This window comes from Bos taurus, chromosome 26 (genome assembly GCF_002263795.3).
Source record: "Bos taurus isolate L1 Dominette 01449 registration number 42190680 breed Hereford chromosome 26, ARS-UCD2.0, whole genome shotgun sequence".
Taxonomy (NCBI): Eukaryota; Metazoa; Chordata; class Mammalia; order Artiodactyla; family Bovidae; genus Bos; species Bos taurus.
The window spans coordinates 33,578,047-33,600,073 of record NC_037353.1 but is presented as its reverse complement, the minus strand read 5'-3'; the positions used below and the strand labels follow the sequence as shown (position 1 = coordinate 33,600,073).

The 22,027-nt window shown below is 46.3% G+C and overlaps 1 protein-coding gene across 37 annotated transcripts in view; it reads right to left on the bottom strand.

Annotated features, from left to right (window-relative positions):
• The window catches only part of TCF7L2 (transcription factor 7 like 2), a 202,378-nt gene that overhangs the window by 68,608 nt on the left and 111,743 nt on the right, over window positions 1–22,027 (bottom strand). For 14 of the 37 annotated variants that reach the window (XM_024985742.2, XM_024985748.2, XM_024985747.2 and 11 more), the window contains one exon: window positions 6,308–6,451. In XM_024985742.2, coding sequence (XP_024841510.1) covers window positions 6,308–6,451 — 144 coding nt within the window. 37 annotated transcript variants of the gene reach the window in all.

The following is a 22,027-nucleotide window of genomic DNA, read 5'->3' as shown; positions in this document are numbered from 1 at the left end:
CCTCCCTCTCACCTCCACCCAGCTTTCTTCTGGGTTCTTATTTTTTTTAAAAGGGCAGGAAGAAAGAAACTTGTCCAAGAGGCAGAGCTGTGAACTGGGATCTCCTGGCTGATTACGAGTTTCTTGTACTTTCTGGTGGAGGGGCTTCTCCTTTCCGGGGGGAAAAGAGCACCTCTCCCTGGCCACACTGGTTGCCGGCGAACCACCCAGGCCTGCCAGAAACCCGACGGGCAGAGTCCAGGCTGAGCACTTGGTGATTGAGCACTGGCGTGCTCCCTCTGACCCCAGCCCCGTACATCATATCCAACCCAACACCATCTCCTGCCAGCTCTGTTTTTTGAAGCAGCAAGAGGTCCCCGCTGGGGCCCAGGGGCTGCCACACAGGGGGCTCCGGCGAAGCTGGGCGGTCAAGTGACAGGTGGGGCTGGGAAATAAACACAGCGGGCCACACGCGTCCCCTGGTCACCCCGCCGCCTCCTGGACTCTCACTTCTTCTTTTTCTGGCGTCTCTAGTTCCTTCCTCATCCCCACCCTCCCTTATCGGAAGGAACTGGCTTTTCCAAAACAGAAACTTTCACTCTGAGCCCAAACAGGCCTGCTATTTAGACCTTTCCAGAGAAAAATGCTGCAGAGCTGTGAGCTCCCTGGGGGTGGAGGAGCCCCAGAAGAACAGAACACACACATACACCCCAGGAGGTTGTTAACAAAGAGTTTAAAACTCCTTGGCCGGACAGAGGCCACCTCCTTTCCCCATCTGCAGCTCAAGCAGAGGCAGCCAGTCACTGATGGGGAAAGGACAGCCCGAGGAAAGGGTGGTCAGAACCTGAACCTGGCCTTATCAGAGAAGATAGGAATACATCCACCACCTTACTCCCCAAGCCAACATCAAAAAACTGTTTTCGGAACTACCACATTCCTTTAATGCAAACAGGTTTGAAGTGAACGTTCAGTGATGTGATGGAGAAGGCTGGGAAAGTGTGGAATAAAGAATAAAAGATGAGGTAGCGCCTAGAATCAGCTCCTGCAAAACTAGCAGCAGCGGTTACAATAAATACCTTTTGGATCAGGTGCATAGAGCTGGCCTGAAACTAGGAGACTAAGATCCTCCACTTTGCTGACCTGACAATCTCCTTTTAATAAAAACGAGTAAACTAAGTTCCAGAGTCTGGGCTGAAGCGTGGTTCCTCTCTGTTCCCAAATTCCAAACATCTACCTCACTGACATCATCAAAGGAAAGTACTCTGAGAAACGGAGGTATCACATCATGGAGAAACAGACAGGCAGGCGGATTCGATAGAATGTCAAAACCATGAGCAAAAAGCATCCCCTCCCTCTCTTCAAATACTGGCCGTGTATTATGATCTGAGGGGCCCTGTGAGGTATAAAAAGTCTGAAGGTTAATTTAAACTCTCCCTTGACACAGCACAGCCCATTAAAAACAGATCTGTCACCTCAGAGAATTACAAAAGGGGAGGATCCCAAACCAATAAACTGTGTGGATGACAAGATGTCACGCATGGAAGGCCCGAGTCTTCCCTACTAATGACCTTTGTCACAAGAGTTGCAAAGAAAACATGTGACTCACAAAGAATGGGGAAAAGGGAGGCAGTCACAGAGACAGGAGCAGTGATCCAGCCTGTGGCATCCAGGCGGGGTTCAGGAGGGGGCCCAGAGGCTGGATGCAGGGCCAGAGAACGCCCCACCCTCCAAGGGATGGGGTCCTTAAAGGATGTTCACGCACACTGCCTGGGCTTCCTACTCTGTGTATCAGCCTCCCGGGGTAGAGAAAAGTATAAGAAGTGATCAGTGTGCATGCCTTCGGTCCAAGGAATGGTCAACAAGGGACACGAGGCCCAGAACAATCCCTTCCCTCTCTGGACCTGTGTCCCTGGTGGGGAGCCCTGTGCAAGCAGTGGTCAAGCTGTGTCAATCCTTCGGGGCTCTGACACGGGGCAGGGGAAACCACACCACGTTCACCCTGCATTGGGAGTGTGGCTTCTCTGAGGTGTCAGGAATTCCAGTTAGGCACCACGATGCCCACTTACACTCATGGAGCTGAAATTCAGCAAAGGAAATCCACGCACCCATTTAACCTAGAAGAACTCAACAAAGAAGATCTGCAGAAAGACAAACGAGAAATGACAAAATAACATGGGTGGTCCCACCAGTCATCCCACCGGGAGAATGACTCTGGGGAGGGGAGCGAATCTGCTGGACTGCCTGCACAGAATGCTCCAGGGCTGTGTGTGCTAAGCCACAGGTCATATACATCATGGGGGCATGAGGGAATGGCCACAGTCATTCTGTCTTTGTTATTTTCAGCTTGCACTCTTTCCCGCATGAGATGCAATCGGACTGTAATAGTGGAACTTTAGAAACAGTGGGTTTGCACGGGGCAATGACTAAACACATTGAGAGATATCCAGTTCCAGGATGGACACCACTGGACGTTTTACCAAGAGTCTTCGCGGGATACACAGGAAAGGGTTTCTATTACAAGAAATGTCAGACGGACGGAGAAGAATTACATATATAATACAAGCCTGCCTCTCATTTTTTAAACACATCCTTTAAAAGACTGAAACCATGTCCAAATACTAATTTTGTCTTTCAGGAACATTTTTACTGTTTTCTCTCATTCTGCTTCTTTATGTAATCAGCGGGGGGAGGATGAACTAAACATTTTAGCTGAACAGAATACTTGATAATCCAAAGTTGTAATGCAGAGATTAATACTTCCCCCTTCTAATGTACTTTGTTGTGTAAATCCAGATTTTCCATACGTTAACATATTGAAAAACATAGAACTAAGGAAATGAAGCAATATCTATATTTGTTTCAATGACTAATGAGCAAAAATAAAACTCTGGCCATGATGCCATGCTTTTTAGAAATCAGACATATAATAAGCCACAGATTCATAGGATGTGGTCTAATAAACCTAAGAAAAGTTTCATTTCCTCTCACCAAAATGGTTAACTCCCTGTCTATGTGACTAGCTTTGCAAAGTTAGCAAAAGTCTTTTTTCCCCCTTAAATGTCTAAGCTGAGAAGTTAATAAGCAAGTACCAGCAATAATGTGTCCTCTCCTGAACTCACACACACACAACACACACACACACACACACACACACACCCCCTAAAAATGAAATAAAATTAGGCTCAAATCCAGCAAAAAGGTAGGTCAGTAGACCAAAACATCAGAAAGGACAGAGGGTATCACCCTGCTAACCCCCAGCCCACTGATCAGGAAAAGTTCAAAAAAGCCCTTCAAGAGGAAGGAAGCACAGAATAAGGGAAGGATTCGAACAAAGACCTCTTTAAGTTTGTTTGCAAGCATTTCCGTGAAAATGGTATTGACTAAGCAATTACAGGAAAAAAAAAACACTTTCTTTCTTATCTGAATGCATTTATGCCATGGGTCACACCCTATTATTGTCACTATTAAACATGGTAATAGCCTCAATGTAATGACTTTGTGTGGTGAGCTTGAAAGTGGCCATGAATAGCTAACTAGAAAGAAGTGACTCATGCCTGCCCAGGTGGATATTGACTTTCTTACTCATATTTACTCAACTGGTCTACCAACCTTAATTCCCTTGAGGAGAGAGCTAAAAGGATCAAGCTGACTCGCAGGGGAGAGAGAGAAGGGCCAATGGATAGGTTAGAAAGGATCCCAGATGTGGTACCTATAAAACAAAGACTGGACTTTAGATATCCTGAATCAGAAGTCTCCTCCCAGCTCCTGAGACGGCTGCGTGTTGAGCAGGACCTAACCCAGTCTCCTTTAGCGAGTGGAAGGTGACTGGTGGGGAAGGCTCCAAACCATGGACCACTGCCATGGTCTTTCATTAATAGCAGTTTTACAGCTCTGCCCCTTTGCTGTGTAATCTTAAGCAAGTTACTTAACCTCTATGTGATACATCTGCGAAATGACAAAACCACAGCACCTTCCTCTTAGGGTTGTTGTCAGGTTTTCAAGAGTTAAAATACACAAATCCCCGAGAGAAGTGCCTGGACCGTAGGAAGTGCTGTGTTAAAAAGTCTCTTTGATCAGGATTTCAAGGGATCCTGGGAGGTACCCAGCGAAGGAAGGCTGGGGCAGGGATTCCGCCATCATCCCTTTTTAACAGACACGGGGATTGCATCACAGATGGATGAAGCACCTTGCCAGCAGAGGTGAGAGAATGCTGGACTCAAATCTGGTTCTGCCTCCTCTGATTGTGCGCAGTTTCCGCGATGCTCCCCGGAAACACCTGGAGCACCCCAGAGCTGTGTGTGGAAACCACGCGGCAGGACTGAACTGCCCCACCAAAGGCCAGCCCACCACACAGACTCACTGCCAGGGTGCGGCTCCCCCGGATCCTGCCAGACGCTCGTGCCAGACCCAGCACACAGGCTCCTCTGGCCAAGTTCCCGCTCCACATGCCTCAAGTCAACTGAGGCTCACAACAGCTCATGTCAGGCACCCCTGTGCTGAGGAGGGGACTGAAGCACAGAGCAGGTAGGTAACTCGCTTGAGGTCACAGAGCCCAAGTGGTGTCTCTGCGTCTGGTCTGTTCACAACTTAGGGACTTAGTCCCCCATCTGGGAAGCCGAGGTAACTGGCTCTTCCCCAAGAGATGCTTCCCTGTCCTGAGGGCAAAGCTGAGAAACTGGCGCCAGCAAGCTGAGAAACAGGCGTCGGCGCCTGTGGATCTCGAGTTATAAGGAAGAAACCCAGTGTTTCTGTTTCGTTTTCACAACTCAGAATGGGTGCCTGGTTCTCCTTTATCTATCATGTAACTCTGACCAAAGATTAATGAGTTACCGCTTGCCAGGCCCTGGTGGAGGAATAACTATGTTCAGTATGGCCTTATCATCCATAGTCAGGATGAACAGAGGCGCTTATTAAAAGCCAAACCAAGGAGGGGCTGCTGAGAAAAAGCTCTTCCTTGCGGGCCAGGGCTGCCACACAGAAGTCAGCCTCCCTGGTCCATCTGACGCAGGCCAGTTAAAGACCCGGGCCGTATACATACACGGGCCCCAGCGATTCCAAGCGCAGGGCTCATCAGAAGAAGCGGGATAGGGTCTGGTTCAAAAGACCCTAGACACATCTTCAGTTTTAGCCACATCTGGTCAGAGGGGACTAATTAGACAGGAAGAGCCCCAAAAGACACCGTGTAACTAACCAGAATGAAGACACAACATAGTGTATGAGAATAACCGAGCAAGGAGCCATTCCATGTTTTACAAATGTTTTGCAAACCATTTTTAAACTTCAGACACATGAATGACAAGAAAGAAATGCATCCAAATATTAAGAGATCACAACTAGGTAAAAAAGGAATGTGTTGACATTTTCTCCTGCATTTGGATGAAACATTTGGATGTTTCTCTACGTGTGTCTCGTTTTCTTACAGGGCTATTTACTACTTTTTAAATTAGGACAAGCTTTTCAGGATGATTTCACCCGCATTTTCTCTCTCCAAAGGCAAGACGCACCGACAAATGTAACGTATTACTCTAGGCCTCTGCTGTTTTCTGTCCCTGCGGCCCTAACACGCTGCAGGGCAATCAGCACATAGTAGGTATACAACCAATGTTTATCAGAGACAGAGGCTCTACTAATTGGCTCTTAAATATTCCCTTTCCTTTTCAAAAAGGAAAAAAGTCAAAAGCTAGCATGAGTTACTAAGTCATGCACTGTTTAAGTTTAAAGAGTTAACTTTACAGTTTTTATCTGCGTTGACTTTTGCTCTTCTGAGGATGAAAACATGTTCTAGATGTTCTTTATTCTTTGGGACTACGGATTTGAAGAGTAACAAGGTCATCCCGTTAAACTTGACTGTGGAAGCACCACTGCAGAAAGGGTGAGCAGAGCCCAGCACCCTGAATGTGAAAAGAAAATCTATAAGTTCTAAAGAATGAAGAACAAAGGCCAAGTTCTGGTGATATCTTCTCTTCCACTGGAAGCTCTGAAGAGTCCAAGAAATCGTTTCCACAGTCAAGTTTAACGGGATGACCTTGTTCATCATTCTTATGGAAGCTATGCATGATGCTAGACCATGTGGCTTCAACTGGGAGCCCAACACCTTGGGTTCGCGGGAGTGTCTCCCTTCCCCTCGTCCTTGTAAACTGGCACTGTTACGGCTATGATAAACCTATCCGTGGTCAGGACACCCCGGCATCATGGCACCCAATGTAACGGTGATGTGACAGGACTCAGGGACCACGGAGGATGCCCTAAGGAGAAGGAAACCATGTGCATGGGTGGCTTCCGTCCAGAGCCCGCTCATCTCATACCGTCATTCTGCTCCGAGACCTACCTCCAAACACCAGGGCTCCCCAACCTTTTGTAAGGAGTGGCTCCTTTTCATGTCCCTGAAGACTTGAGTGCTGACAGTGAAGTCTGAGGGGGGGTAGAAGTGCTGACAGTCATGTCCCTGAGTGCAGCAAGGGAGGGGGCACTGCTGCCAGGAAGAAAGGGGAACAGAGTGAGGCTCGAGAGGGAGGCGTGCGCAGTCAGCAAGGCATTCACGGCCCCCAGTTTGACGTCCTGCGCTAACCCCACTTCTCTACAAACTCCAGGAGGCGGAGGACCGGGGTTCCCCGCTCAAACCTGGAACTCTCCCGTGTCCTTGCCGGCCAGCTTGGGGACCCTGCCAGAGACATCTTCAACACAGCCTCCTCCAGGCAGCCTTTCTGGGGCATCCCTTCCCACTCTCCCAACCCTGCCCATCACTCCTTCTTCTGAGAAGCCTGCTGGCTAGCATTTTCCCTCTCTCTCAACTTACCTTACCGAATCATCCATTAATTTAAACCATGTAATATTGCTGCTATTGGGTTGGCCCAAAAGTTCATCTGGGTTCTAAAGAAAACTCCAAATGAACATTTGGGCCGAGCCAGTATTTCTACCCTACAAAAAAGCAGTTGCACAGGGTTCCATGCCAGTGCTATTTGGAGAGCTGTCTCAATACAATTCCCTCTGCTAGGCTGCAACCTTTCTGAGAGCTGCAACTATACCAGTGTCTCTGGACCCCTTCAAGGATCTGGTAGCACCAGCCCTGAGTGCTCAGGAAGTCAGTGCTCTACTGCATTTCAACTCAGCCAGAGGCCTGTGATGAGCGCTGCTTCTCTGTTTAGGGTTCTAGACAGGAACGTTTGTGTCATTCCACTATTCCTCATACTACCCTGTGAGGTGGGTCCTGTTGTGCCCATTTTACAGAGGAAGAAACTGACTCAGAGACGTTAAGGAGCATGCCCAAGGTCACACAGCTAGTAGACAGATGGTGGGGGAAGGGGGACCGGAACCAGGTCTCACTCAACTCATACTGTTGTTACGTAAATACATCTTCCTCTCCAGATGTTGACTATTGCTCTAAAAACAGGGTAAAGAATTGATCGGTGTTAAGAGTGACCTGGGGTCCAAGAACAGCTATTTCACAACAAGGATATATCATTTTAATTTTTGTTAAAAAAAAAAAAAAAGACCTATGACTTTTGTGTTCATGATAAAGAATTATGTCTTCTCTACCCTAATTGTTAAAAAGTTCTATCACTTCATGGGAAATAGACGGGGAAACAATGGAAACAGTGTCAGACTTTATTTTTCTGGGCTCCAAAATCACTGCAGATGGTGACTGCAGCCATGAAATTAAAAGACGCTTACTCCTTGGAAGGAAAGTTATGACCAATCTAGATAGCATATTCAAAAGCAGACATTACTTTGCCAACAAAGGTTCGTCTAGTCAAGGCTATGGTTTTTCCTGTGGTCATGAATGGATGTGAGAGTTGGACTGTGAAGAAGGCTGAGCGCCGAAGAACTGATGCTTTTGAACTGTGGTGTTGGAGAAGACTCTTGAGAGTCCCTTGGACTGCAAGGAGATCCAACCAGTCCATTCTGAAGGAGATCAGCCCTGGGATTTCTTTGGAAGGAATGATGCTAAAGCTGAAACTCCAGTACTTTGGCCACCTCATGAGAAGAGTTGACTCACTGGAAAAGACTCTGATGCTGGGAGGGATTGGGGGCAAGAGGAGAAGGGGACGACAGAGGATGAGATGGCTGGGTGGCATCACTGACTCGACGGACTGAGTCTGGGTGAACTCCAGGAGTTGGTGATGGACAGGGAGGCCTGGCGTGCTGCAATTCATGGGGTCGCAAAAGAGTCAGACACGACTGAGCGACTGATCTGATCTGATCTGATCTGATGTGAAGGAAAATCCCCATGAACAAATTTTTTCACCCTTTTTAATTCCCCCCTGACAAAAAAACAGAATTCAAGATTAAGAATATGAGATTGGGCACAATACCCAATATATTATGTTCTGATATCCACTAAATAGCAGAATGAGCATGGTGGGCACTGAAGAGTAGGAGTTAGAAAAGCAATGGAAATAATGGACAAATCTATGAAACAGCAGCCACATTTCTAGAATAATTTAAATGGTTCTCAGATAACTGGGTCCTCTGATGGTGGGGGTGGGGGGGAGCGGGGAGAGGGTGGTTTCTCCAGGTGGATTAACCCAGCCCAAAGCATGTGAAGACCCAAAATGAGAAGGAGCCACATCACCTGCAAACTGGTGCCTCTCCATTGCCCTCGTGAGTTGCAACTGTCCCTGTGGCGGGACACTGAAAGTCACCATTGCGGGGAGCCCAAGGTCTGCCCCCAGGAAGCGCAGCCCAAGCCCCAGAGGAAGCACGGGTGCCCAGCCCTGGACGTCTCTGGTCTCCATCCGGGAAGCAGAGTCTCCCTCTCTGCACTTCTCCACGGGGCTCGTTTGTAAACAGGAATGTGAGTCATGGGGCAGGCATGAGTCCATTTTCCAGATTAGCCCAGTTTTACAACTGAGGTCATCCTATTCTGCCCCCGTCACAGCAGTGACTCATCTTACTGCCTCCCACCAAAGGGAACATGGTTTAGCCCTTCACTTGTTCCTGAAAGGAACCCAGCAGTATGGGGGTTTCAATCCTGGTCTGCTTGCTTTGCTTCCTAATACAATGCTGAGAGCAAAGATGTAAGATTCCTGAGGGCAAGCATCCCAGGAGTTTGGAAAAGAATTGAATCTAAGGATACCCCAGACCATATTGTCTTCCCATGGCCTCTTAGGGTCTCCACTCCCATAGGGGCTTGCACACAAGTCTGTTATACTCATGGGTATGTGGGCGCATGCACACATGTGCATGCACACATTTTCTCTCTCTATCCCCCTTTGTATAGGATCTAATACTCTTCCTGGGAACCTCAGAGCCAAATTTACAGGTCACGTCTACCAATCTCGTAGGATCTTCCAGCTTTGAAATTTGTGAGATTAACCTTACCCCCATCTTATCTTACAGGTCTATCTTGCTTTCCTCTTTATTCTAATTTCCTTCATTATTCACTTCCAATCTTTTTACATAATATGAAGTCTTACAAGCCACTTCAAGTTTGGGGGGTATAGGATTTCTTATAAATAGATCTAAGTGTGCATACAAATACCAAGTCATTTTGTACCATGAGAGAACTCTAAATGAGCCTTCCGCTAACAAATACAAGACTCTTCAACAAATCCTAAAGATGATGAAGCAAACCTCTGCCAAGTTTTCCGCTCAGCATCCATTCAAACTTTTTCTGGTAACAGTAGCCTGAATTATTTAGGAGGTATCACCCTGACTCTTGACCCGTAACAGTTTGGGTAGAGTGGACTCTAGCCCCCAGCTCCAAGTGGGCAAGTTTACTCAGTTCAAATGCACTCAGCCCATGACGCCCCCTGACCACAGACACTGGTTCAGAATCGTGCAGGGAGATAAGGTCTCCCTGGACTCGAACCTGCCCCCATGCAATGGACTCAACCAGGAGGAAAGCAGATCCGAGGGCTGGAAGGAAATGGTGTCCTGGAATATGTGACCCTGGATCCAGCCATGCCTGACGTATGTTTCCTATAAACTTTTCAAGTATGGGTCAATACATTCATTTTCCTTGGGCCAATTTGGGCTAGGTTTGAGGAAGGAGAAGGGCATCCTGACCAGAGAAACCTAGTCGCCTTTGTCAGACTGACCTCAATAATCATCCATCCACAAAGCAAGCAGTAATGTGGAAAAACTTGGAGATGTTCCAGGAAAAGTCAATGAAGGCCTCTGGAGTTTCATGATCCAGGGCATGATGAGGGGATTATTACAAGGCAATATATTGGAAGTAAGTGCCCAGTACTTTTCAAAATAAGAATGAATGCGGCGTGTGGCTAGTCTTTGGACAGGGGAGTGGGGACCTTGCAAAAACCACACGCCTGCTAGAATTACCACTCGGCCCTCCTCCTTTAGTGCCTCCGAAGCCACTGGCTTCACTGACCGACTTTATTAAGATGTGGTCTCCAAAGTTGAGGCTGTGACATGTCAAGACAGATGGCAGGCAAAGCAGGTGGTGGGTTTCATCTTCCCTGATGATGTGGCCCCTGAGGACATGGTGAGTTGACCAGTTCTGGACATGACCACATGGAGCAGAATCAAGGTGCACCACTAAAAGTTGGAGCAATAGCTGTGTACTCTACTATTTTGTTTCTTTATGAGCTTAAAGCCACCTTCAGCAGGTGGCTGGGCAACATTCAAATGTTAATGTAACAGAATGGAAACCAACGAGACAGAAAGTACAAATTGCTCTGCCAGGAAAAATAAACACAAAAGAGAGTATAGAAGGAGCTGGAAAGCATTTAAAAACCAAAACCCCTAAAAATACTAAAGCCTCCAGACATAAAGATTTTGTATGAAATGTGTTACTCACACCAAATTTGGTCAACAGTTGTTGGCTACTGGGAGAATTCTACACCCACTGCTTAGACAGGAAGAAAAAAGCAAAAGCTTCCAATTTTGTTTCAGTAAACTTTGGTGTGATCATTAATTTTTATGGGTCAACTTGTCTGGGCAACGAGGTGACCAGATATTTGGTCAAACATTCTGAGTGTCTCTGTGTTTTGGATGAGTTTAAATTGGTAGAATGAATAAAACTGATTGCCCTCCTTAATGTGAGTAGGCCGTGTCCAATCAGTTGAAGGCCTGAATTGAAGAAAGGCTGATCCTAACCAAATACGGAAAACTCCTCCTGTTTGACTACCTTCAAGTTGAGACGTGGGAGTTTTTCTTTCTGCCTTTGGACTTGAGCTAAAACACAGACTCCTTCCAGGTCTCAAGTCTGCCAGCCTTTGGACCAGAACTACATCACCAGCTCTCTTGGTTCTAAGGCCTCCAGACTCAGACTAGAGCTAAATTATAAACTTCCCTGGGCCTCCAGCTTATTGAGTGCAGATCTAGGCACTTCTTGGTCTTCATAATTGCATGAGTCAATTCATTACTTACAATAAGTCTCTTTCTATATCCATCTATCTCCTATTGGTTCCATTTCTCTGGAGAACCCTAATACATTTGGGTTATGTTTTTTATATGTTTTCTGCCCCCAAGTAAGAGGGAAAGGATTATTTATGGGTCTCTCAAAGGAATCAGCAGTGAAGGCAATGGCACCCCACTCCAGTACTCTTGCCTGGAAAATCCCATGGATGGAGGAGCCTGGAAGGCTGCAGTCCATGGGGTTGCTGAGGGTCGGACACAACTGAGCGACTTCCCTTTCACTTTTCACTTTCATGCATTGGAGAAGGAAATGGCAACCCACTCCAGTGTTCTTGCCTGGAGAATCCCAGGGACGGGGGAGTCTGGTGGGCTGCCGTCTATGGGGTCGCATAGAGTCGGACACGACTGAAGTGACTTAGCAGCAGCAGCAAAGGAATCAGAATTGCAAAATGGAATGGGTCTTAGAAATCATGTAATTGAATTCTTTGTTTTTTTTTTTTAATCCCTAAGTCTAGGCATAAAGGGACCTCCCCAGGACTATACAGCTAGAAAAGAACAAACCAAAAACCCAGGTTTTTTAAAAACTAGGAGGTCAGGGTTCTATGCACAACATGGAAGAGTTTTATTTTGAAACAGCAGCATCTCTGGAAGGAAAAACATCCATTTGAGAGAAGGACGTGGGAAGAACCATTCCACTAAAGAAGCCAACTAATGATAATTAAAAAAAAAAACTGGCAAGAGGGTGAAATCCTCTTATCTCTTTATCATTTACATACACATGCACATGTGTATATAAACAAGGACACAAAAAACAATTAAGCAACAGCAGCCATCCATCCATCCAACCAACCACACATACACATAAACTCAGAGGGTTCAGATCTTTATGCTCTATCAATTACTGTCACTTCTGAAAGTAAGGTAAGTTTGGTGTGAACTAATCACATTTGAAAGGTCTTGTCAAACAAGATACAAAAAAACTGTAATGGCCCTGGGAAAGCTACCATTTTTATCTTTAAAGGTGAGTCCAGTTTTTTCCCAAAGTAGCATGCCATCACAGACACGGCAAATGTATATGACACTACTATTCCTGATTTATTTTTCTAAAATATGAGCATGTGAGTGATAAGGTGTGAGAGTCTGTGTGGTGTGTGTGTACAGACTGCCCACCTATGGGCGTGCAGAGGTAAGTGGGTATCCTCCAGTGTGGGTAACAATGGCCTGCAGTCAGGAACGGCAAGTTCCCAGCTCGCAAAGAGCAACTCCTCCTTGTCAATATCACTTGTCACTTCCCGGTCAGTATCACTGGGCCACCCTGCTCAGAGCAGGCATCAGGTGAAATGTAACCATCACCCCTACACTCAAGGGATGTAGGAATGAAGTCTGCCTTAGCCCTCAAGGACCTCATCTTAGTGAGAAAGAGACTAGGAGCCAAACAGAATGAACACAAAAGGAGCCAATGTTAAGTCCCTTCTTAGACTAGCCTTTTACAAAGCACAGTTCATCTTATCCTCGATCTCAGCAAAGAGACAGATGTGGGGCCCTATTTTCACCGCCACTTTCCACCAGCTAGCTGTGTGCCGTGTACTTCTGGGGCTTAGTATGTCAAGTCATGTGAGGGTGCTGGCTACTGAATGACTGGTAAGGGCCCTGCCCACTCCAATGTGCTCCAAATCTGCAGGGTGAGAAGAACTCGGGTGGGGGTGGTTGGGGGGAGCATTAATTCCTCCCATCACTCTGAGTACAAATCCTACATGCCTGGATTTCTGCACATGGCACTGAGGCAATATTTACTAAAAACAGTTACATCCAGGGGAAGAAACTTTCTTTTACCAGATAAAAGATCTACATGGCCAAGGGAAAATACTTCAGCAATAGGGTATAATAAAAGGGAATTTGTTGCATCATTTTGAATGCTGTTTACTGGTTTAAAGAAAACTTTGCCAACTTTTGTTTTCTGAGGGGAAAAATACTTCTCAATAACAAATATTGAGAAGATGAAAAAGAAACCCACTTTCTTATTATGGTAGAAACAAATGAAGGAAAATCACCTAAAATAGTTTTTGAAGAGCTTGGGATAAAGTTTAAAAAAAAAAGAGTTACTTGAGTAATTTTGAATAAAGGAGATGCTTTTACTTTTTAGCTGATATCAACACTAAAGTAGCCCAGAAAGTGAAGTCAAGGCTTTCTGGGATGGTAATAATGTACAACAACCAACCTTAATAATGGAAAATTAGCCAAGGCATGAAAAAAGTAAATGAAGTTCTAACAGACATTGCTGGAACACTAAATGAAGTCCTTTCTATAGCCAAACTAATTCCTTGGACACCCATGCACTAGCAGAACACCAGTGTATCTTTCCGGTCTGTTTCCTCAGACAGTGATGAGGTTCCGTGGTGACCTCAGCAGATGGAAAATCGAAGCTTCTCTGTGCAACCTCCATCTCCATCATTTGCATAGGGAATTGAGAGATTAACAGTGTAATCTCTCCAGACAAGTAAAATGTCAGCAAGCTCATGGAAAACCATGCTCATCAGTTACTTTGGGAGAAAAGGACCTGATTCACAGGTGCAGGCATAGATTGCTATGGAAGAAATGGAGGCAGAGGCTCAGGTCCAGAACGGCTGAAGGAAGCTTTGTGCATCTAGTTAACAAATAAATGTAATAACAAGCTATTGATGAGATTTTGGTAAAGGGTAGTTCCTTCTCCCAGAAGAGCCTCTGGGAAGGGGTGTGGGTCCATACTTTGCCCCTGGGGGCCACAGACAGTACCGTGCAGAATCAAGGGACCAGCAAGGGGAGAGAGTCTGACTGGGACTGGCAGTGTGTACTTGGTAATCCTCTCTTTACAAACCAACATACTCCCTAAAAAAGATAGAGAAAAGCACCCCAAAATGGAGCTGAGAGATTTTCAAGACAACACAGAGACCAGCTGTGCCTGGGGATCCAGTTACCACTCAGGAAATTTAGAGTGCTTTGCCCCAAAAAAAGAAAGCAGTGTTGATCAACACCCTCCCCCCATATCAATAGGACCAAATGTTTTCAAATGCAAATAACAGGTTTCTAGAAGAATCCTGGAATTTCTCCTGGAAATGTTTTTATAGTTCACATCTTGTTAGCCGCAGGAGCCCCAATTAAATGTCTTCTCTTCTCATTTCTGCTAACCGATTATTAGCATTAGATAATAACATACTATTTTCTGCTAATATGTTTCCTGACAACATCAAACTCCAGAGGGTCTTCATGGTGTAATAACTGAAGAACTGTGGAAATGAGGACTAATTTATGAGAAAACATTATTTAAACCTGCTCAGTGTTTATGAAAAACAACCATTTTGGTTGAAATGCGCTATACTAATGACATAAAAACTTACTAAATCGAAATAACTTGGAAAAAAAAAAAAAAACCTCCCCAAACATTATGAAAAAGCAGGAATCACACTGCAGGGCCATAAGGTTATAAATAGTCAAAAACAACAGACACCCACAGGTAGAACCAACCCGTGACACCATCTCATTTAGAACGAGAAGGTACTTGAGAATTTGGGGAAAGGCTTGCCAGCTTCATTCGCTAACATCTCTGGTTCCAAAATCACACTCACCTCCTAGCTGTCCTCCTTGGAAGGAATCACACTATTGCTAATCGCGTAACTTGAGGGGCCGTAACTGCTGTCACTGGGCATGCACCTGGGACAAGCACGGTGTGGTCCTGCCTGGACTGGGGTGATGAATCTCTCAGAATTACGGTATTTGGAGTTTCTCAGCTTGAAAGGGAGAGAGCTGGAGTCATAGGATAAGGGATCTGAGGTAAATTATCCCATGCTACTCAAGTCATGCACTATCCTTCTACCCCATGTTATATCCTGAATATAAACATCAGTAAAAATCCGGTTAAAGAGAACCTTGAGAGAGGAAACAGTAAGTCCTAATTGTGGGTGTGTGTGTGTGTGAGTGGGTGTGTATACAGAAGACAACAGAGACAGTACACCCAGGTGGCGGTGCTGGTGGTAAAGAACCCACCTGCCAGTGCAGGAGAGGTAAGAGATGAGGGCTGGAATCCCTGGTTCGAGAAGGTCCCCTGGAGGAGGGCATGGTAACCCACTTCAGTATTCTTGCCAGGGAAATCCCATGGACAGAGGAGCCTGGGAGGCTACGATCCATAAGGTCGCAAAGAGTCGGACTCGACTGAAACAACTTAGCACGCGCGCATGCAATGTTCTTAAAATTCTGAAGCTTACCATCAACTGACACATGGATCAGTAAAATGTGATCTACCAACACAATGGAATATTATTTGGCTATTAAAAAGTAATGAAATAGAAACAGATGCCACAATATGGATGATCTTTTTTTCCCCAAACTTTAAACATTTTACTTTGTACTGGGGTAAAGCCAATTAACAATTTTGTGCTAGTTTCGGGTGAACAGGGAAGGGGCTCAGCCATACACACACATGTGTAACATGGATGAATCTTGAGAAGACCATGCTAAGTGAAAGAAGCCAGTCACCAGGGACCACATACATGATTCTACACATGCAAAATATCTGGAAGAGACAAATCCACAGCGACAGAGAGTAGCTGGTGGATGGGGGGTGAGTTGGAGGAAGTGGGGAGTGACAACTAATGGGGACAGAGTTTCTTCTGAAGGTGATGAAATGTTCTCAACTTGACTGTGGTGATGGCTGCAAAATCCTATAAACATACTAAAAATCAGTAAAGTGCACACTTTAAAAGGGTGAACTGTATAGTTTTAAATTCTGAAGTTCCAATTGGCCTAACTACCAGTATCTTATCACTAACTGCCTTCTGAGCACATTTTATTTGAAGCAAATACTCAACTCTGGGCAACACAGGGTAAGAATTATTATTCCCATTTCACAGGAAACAGAGGTCCAAAGAGCTTCTGTTTTCCTTCACTGGCTGCCTAGGTCTCCACAGGGTGCAAGGAGGAGTGTGAACTTTGGGGGAGTCCTAGGTCTTATCACTCCCCAAATCAGGGAGGGATTAATATCCAGCTCTTGCCAGATGTCTAGAAATTTATAGGGCTGGGTCATGCAGTTAGGCTATTAAACAAAAGACACTGAAAAAATGGCACTTGGATTACTGGAATGCAATTCATAATAGCATGAAATTCAGATTAAACCATTTAGCTAAAAAAGGAGGGGGGGAGTCACCTCTTGAGTTGATATCTAGAAGGGTGAAAATATACGCAATTAGATGTGGCCATATAATTTTCACATCAAACATTGTGTGCTCCCAAAGGCAACTAATGGCACAGCTCACTGTGGATTTTCCCAAGTTTTCAGGAGCAATGACAGCCCTCTTCAACAAAGCCATTTAACGTAACAGAAGGTTAAAGTAGGAACCACAAACACTTGCTTTTCTTAATTTACACCTTTCATTTACTTCCCCAGAAATGTCATGGAGGAGCCAGGAAATTTATGATGTACTGTCAATAGATGGGTCCTTTTAAGAACAGGATTTAGAAAGCAAAATATGAATTCTAGAAGGTAAGCTGGAGGTATACTAAAAAAAAAAAAAACTTTTAGTATTCCAGGAGAAGCAAGATGACTTGGTTGGGTCTCATACTTAATTTTAAAGAAAAGGAAAAGTACAGTCCATTAGGTGAGTGGGAGACTGGTAGGTTTTGAGAAATCCAAGTCTAATGACTTCACATCATCTATCCCAATAACCAGGTACCATCAAAATCCATTGCGGGACCACAGCAAACAAAACACAGCTCACAGGGGCTTTTCTCTGCATCACTGGCTTTGGGAAGTGTGAGAAGCTACTAGCATTTAAATCATCATGCTTGTGTAGTTTTAACCATTTCTTTAAAAAAAAATACTCTAGTAAACCACTAAGATTTTTTAAGCCATAAAGTAATTGGCAAAAAAACCCCAAAAACCGACAAAACATACACTGGCAAGTTGGGGTGTCATTCATTTTAAAGATATTCTTTCTTCTACCTTGGTCTGTCTTTTAGTTTAAGGAATAACAGAGGGACCGTTGCTCATTAAACACTTGTGTTAAAGCAGGATTTCTCAACCTCAGCACTACCGACGTTTTGATAGTTCTTTCGGGGGGTTGGGGGGAGAGGTGCCTGCCTTAGCAGCATCTCTGGCCTCTACCCACTAAATGAAAGCGGCATCCCACCCACCCAGTTGTGACAACCAAAAATGCACCCAGACTCTGCCAAATGCCTCCTGGGCAGCAAAATCACCCCAGCTGGGAACCAGGGAGCTAAAGGTAACTGGCCCGAACACTCCCCTATGACGAAGGCTGATGCAGAGGCCCTAGCCTAAACATTTCTGTATAATGACTGATACAAAGGCCCTAGCTTGAAGAAGGACCCAGATCCCTGCACAACAAAATCAGCCAGCTCTCATCCAAATCCTCCAACAGCGATCAGTTTTAGAAACCCGGGAAAATACGATGATCTGGTAAACATCCCCCTGAGCCTCCCCAGTGACCAGCGTGTAGCCTTCAACTATGTGCTAAGGTCCCACAGTGCCCTGCAACTCTTGTACGCGTCCTTAACACTGTCATTTACAAATGGATGAAATGACAGCACCAGCAGGAGTGGTATGTGTCTAAAGGCGCGCGTGGGAGCAGGTACTTGTTTAGTCACCAAGCCATGTCTGACTCTTCTGTGACTCCATGGACTGGAGCCCACTGGGCTCCTTCTGTCTATGGGATTCTCCAGGCAAGAACACTGGAGTGGGTTGCCATTTCCTTCTCCAGGGGATCTTCTCAACCCAGGGACTGAACCTGCATCTCCCAGGGAAGCCCCGGGTGCAGGTACGAGTCTCTTTAAAATGGCAGAGCTGCAGTAATCTGCTGATCTATGATAGATATCCCAGTCACTCGAGAAAACCCAAACAACTCCCTGTTCAGAGTAGAGGAGTCTGTTGGTAGCCCGTCAGCAAAACAATATTTTTATCTCTGATCTCCTTAATGAAAGAATCCAAAGTACAAATTAAAAAATGGAGTCCAAGTCTAATTCATAAGTCCAGAAGGTTCTGCATAATTAACTCTAGAATCTATGAGATCCCAGAGGATGTCTGTGTTCAAGCAAGAAGAGGGGCGGCATCAACAACCTCTTGGCCCTTTGGAGGATTAGTTGGCCAGCCAACTGCCTTCAAACCACCACGGATAAGCATTCCTTTGCTCATCACCCCTGGGCACAAGAGGGCACAGCAGTGCAGGGGCCAGGGGGCCAAACCCCAGACACATTTCAAGACCCCGGCGCCTCTGGTCCAGAGTGGAGAAACGCTGCAACACATCGTCATTCCCAGGGTGTGGTCTGTTTTCTGGACGCCGTGCCGGCAACTCCTGCTGGGAGCCGTCCAGGCCACGGGGATGGGTGGCCGTCTGACGAAGTGACTCACACCAAGGCGGACAGGTTGGAAAGGCTGGCGAGAATAAAAAATGGGACTGGGAAGCAGCTCCACAGGGAAGAATTCAGAACCCCCTGTGACCCATTTAAATCCAAACCCTCTCGTGATCATCATCAAAACCTAGGTTTTCAGGATGGACACGCCCCCACTGACAACAACAGTTCTTTCTCTGCAGACCCCAAGCTGGTGAGGAGCCCGGGAGCTCTGCCTGTTGTCAGGGTTTTAGACTGGAAAGACACCTGCTTGAAAGACAGTGAGAGAGACCTTCCCGATGGTCCAGTGCTTAAGACTCCGCATGTCCCACTGCAGGCGGGTGCAGGTTCGATCCCTGATTAGGGAACTAAGATCCCACATGCTACTTGGTGTGACCAAACAAAAGAAAAAGAAAGAAACAGACTTAAAAACAACAGAGAGATCCAGGAGGCAGACCGTGTACCTGCAGCCAGCCCTGCCTGGTGACCTGCAGCTCCCTGGGAACCCCTCTTAGCACCATCTCACACCAGGCTGTGCCCTGTGAAACATGGCTGGCCGCCAGCACCCTAGTAGCCTTGTGGGCCTCAACAGTGTAGTTACTCTAGCTCAGGGGCCAGGGTCAGCACTCAGCATTTAACACCTGAACTCATTAAGTCACCTTGAGAACGCTGGTTTCACATTTTTATCTAAGACACCAGAAAGGTCTCGGACCCACTGGCAATCCTTACATCGTTACCACGACGTACTAGGGGAAGGACCCTGTGTTTCTTTTCATCCCCAAAGGAAACCAAGAAATAAGAAGAGATAGCTAGAGATCAAGGCAAAAAACCAACCTAAGAGCAGCCACCAACTCACCACAAATAAAACGTCTCATACGCCACTGCTGGTCTTCCAAACATGAATGACATTTGTATTGGCTCCTTTTATACGTTTCTAAGTGAGCGGGTGATCTGGAAGGCACTTTCCCATGTATTAACAGCAATATGCCTGGACAGTCATTCTCCCTGGGGAGCACGTCTGAAGATAGTAGCAACCCAACCCTGCTTCTTCAGGCATCCGCACAGCCCCAGGCAGGTTCCCAACTCAGAGGAGCCCCCTTATCTTGGGAGGGAGGGCCGTCTTCCATGGAACTACACCAGGGTGACCTGCCTGCTAGAACCTGAGCCACCTCCGCCATCAAGATCCTTAACACACCAGGCTGGCGAGGACAAGTCTCCATGTCCGTCTGGCCAGCTCACACATGGACCGGCCCTGCTGTTTTAGGCTCGGCTTCCGTTGCAGCTCAGGCACCAGTGAGGTCTGGGCCCACGCCCAATCCTGACATTGATAACATTCCTCACAGCTGCCCCACCGGAACAGAAAAGGTAAAAGATTCCTCCCTCCGATGTGTGAACTAGGGGAGAAAAGCAGGGGTGGCCCTGGGGAGAAAACCAAAGAGAAAAGGAGACGTTTCCTGCAACTCCCTTGGAGCCCCTCTTAGCACCACTACCTCCACGTCTGTTCCAACATCACAAAAGACAGATACTCAAGCTTCCCAGGCCCTGGGTACCCTCAGAGCAGGAATTTCCCCTGGAGGGGGAGGCCAGGGAGGCAGCATTTAACTCTCTCCCCTTCACCACTGGAGTTCCCACTGGGCACTCGGACGGAGGAATCCATCCATCCCAGGCTCCACTACTGACGCCAGCATGCTCGTCTGCCTGTTTCCCAGTGTTGTGTGTTCGTTTCAAGTAAGATGAATTCACAATGTCCGCTTGGGTTTTTCCATCTTCTGGCCTCTTGCAGCAAACAAGGCAGTGAGGCAGAGTTGAGACGAGCGCAAGGACACTGGATTCCAGGAGGCTAAGAGGCCACCTCGGGCAAGTTTCCATCGTAAGTCCCTTACTTTGCGAAGTGAAAGGAATAACAAAGACCGCATGGTGTATGGGTCCATTTATATACGTCTAGAACAGGCAAATCCAGAGACAAAAATACAGTAGTAGTTTCCTAGCACTGGGAGGAACTGGGGGAAATGGACAGTGTCTGCTTTTTTGTTAAAAAAAAAAAAGTTTAGCCACAGCAAACATAGGGCTTCCATCCTCCTCTGGATTAGTCAACTTTAAATGTTGTCTCTTGGATTAGAAGTAAAGATAACCTGGAAGGTCCTTAGGAAGTATCTAGGTAAACTATTAACCTGCTTGAGACTCAGCCTCCTGGTACAAGAGTAACAATGCTATATACCCTAAAATGTCACAAGGATTCAGTTTCAAGGAGGAGGTAAGGAGCATACCAGCACAGCACCCAGGACATGGTAGACACTCCATAGAACGCTCCTGTGCTGTGTATGCTCCCACAGGAAGCCTCAGAGAGAAACGCCAGCTTCTAGAGAGAAGGACTGGCCCCTATCTTTGCCTGAACCCTGTTTCTTTTTTTTCCCCCCAGCATTCTTTCCTCACCTTCAATATTAAGACTTTGACCAGCTTAAAAAACAATAATAGTAACTGCCAAAGTTTGGGAGCTCTATGGGAGCTGTACCTGAAATGCCATGTCCTCAAAATATGCCGCGTAACTATTCCTGCAGGGTTCTGCTTCGCCAGAAAGTCTTGCCCCTATTCAGCAGACGGGCCACAGCAAACAGCACAGGGACGATGCCCAGGATCACGCTGGCTTTTCCAGGAGGAGATGTCATGACCAGTTCTTAGCTCCAAATAGGCTAACCCCTTATGATCTCCTTTACAAGGGAAAGGAGAAAAACTAATGAAGAGCATCTAGTAGACACCAAAAGGCTAAGATCTTCACACCACCTGTTGAATTCGAACTTCAGTAAGTGTTTTAAAGACCAACTCCGGCTAATCCATCCTAGGAAATCTTACCAATCAGTCATTTGATCCAATGGGAGCCAACATCTGCGTATATGATCTTCCTTTCCTTGCCTCACTGATTCGTCTGGAAACTAGACCAGTTCATCCAGACAGACCAATTAGAATCCTGTCCCAGAAACGGGTCTGAGTCAAGTTAGGGCAAGACCCCCACAAGCCTCCAACTAAGGATGAAAGCCTGTGACACCACTCATCCTCCAGAAGGAAACAGAGACCCGAGGGTGGATGTCCCGTCATGGGACAGTCTCTCAGCTGACCCTTCAGCAAGCTCTCCCTCGGCCTTCCCACAAGTTAGTTATGGCAGTCAAAGAACTCCCCTCTTCCTTGTTTAACCTTGTTCAGGTTGGGTTTCTGATACCTGTCACTACAGAGCTCCATTAAAGGCAGTTTGGTTTTTTAAAAATATTTTAAAGAAAGGGAGAGATGAATTAACTTTGCTCTCATACACAGGTAATAATGAATGGCGCCAGAAACCTTGGCCAGCCCATCTAGCTCCAAA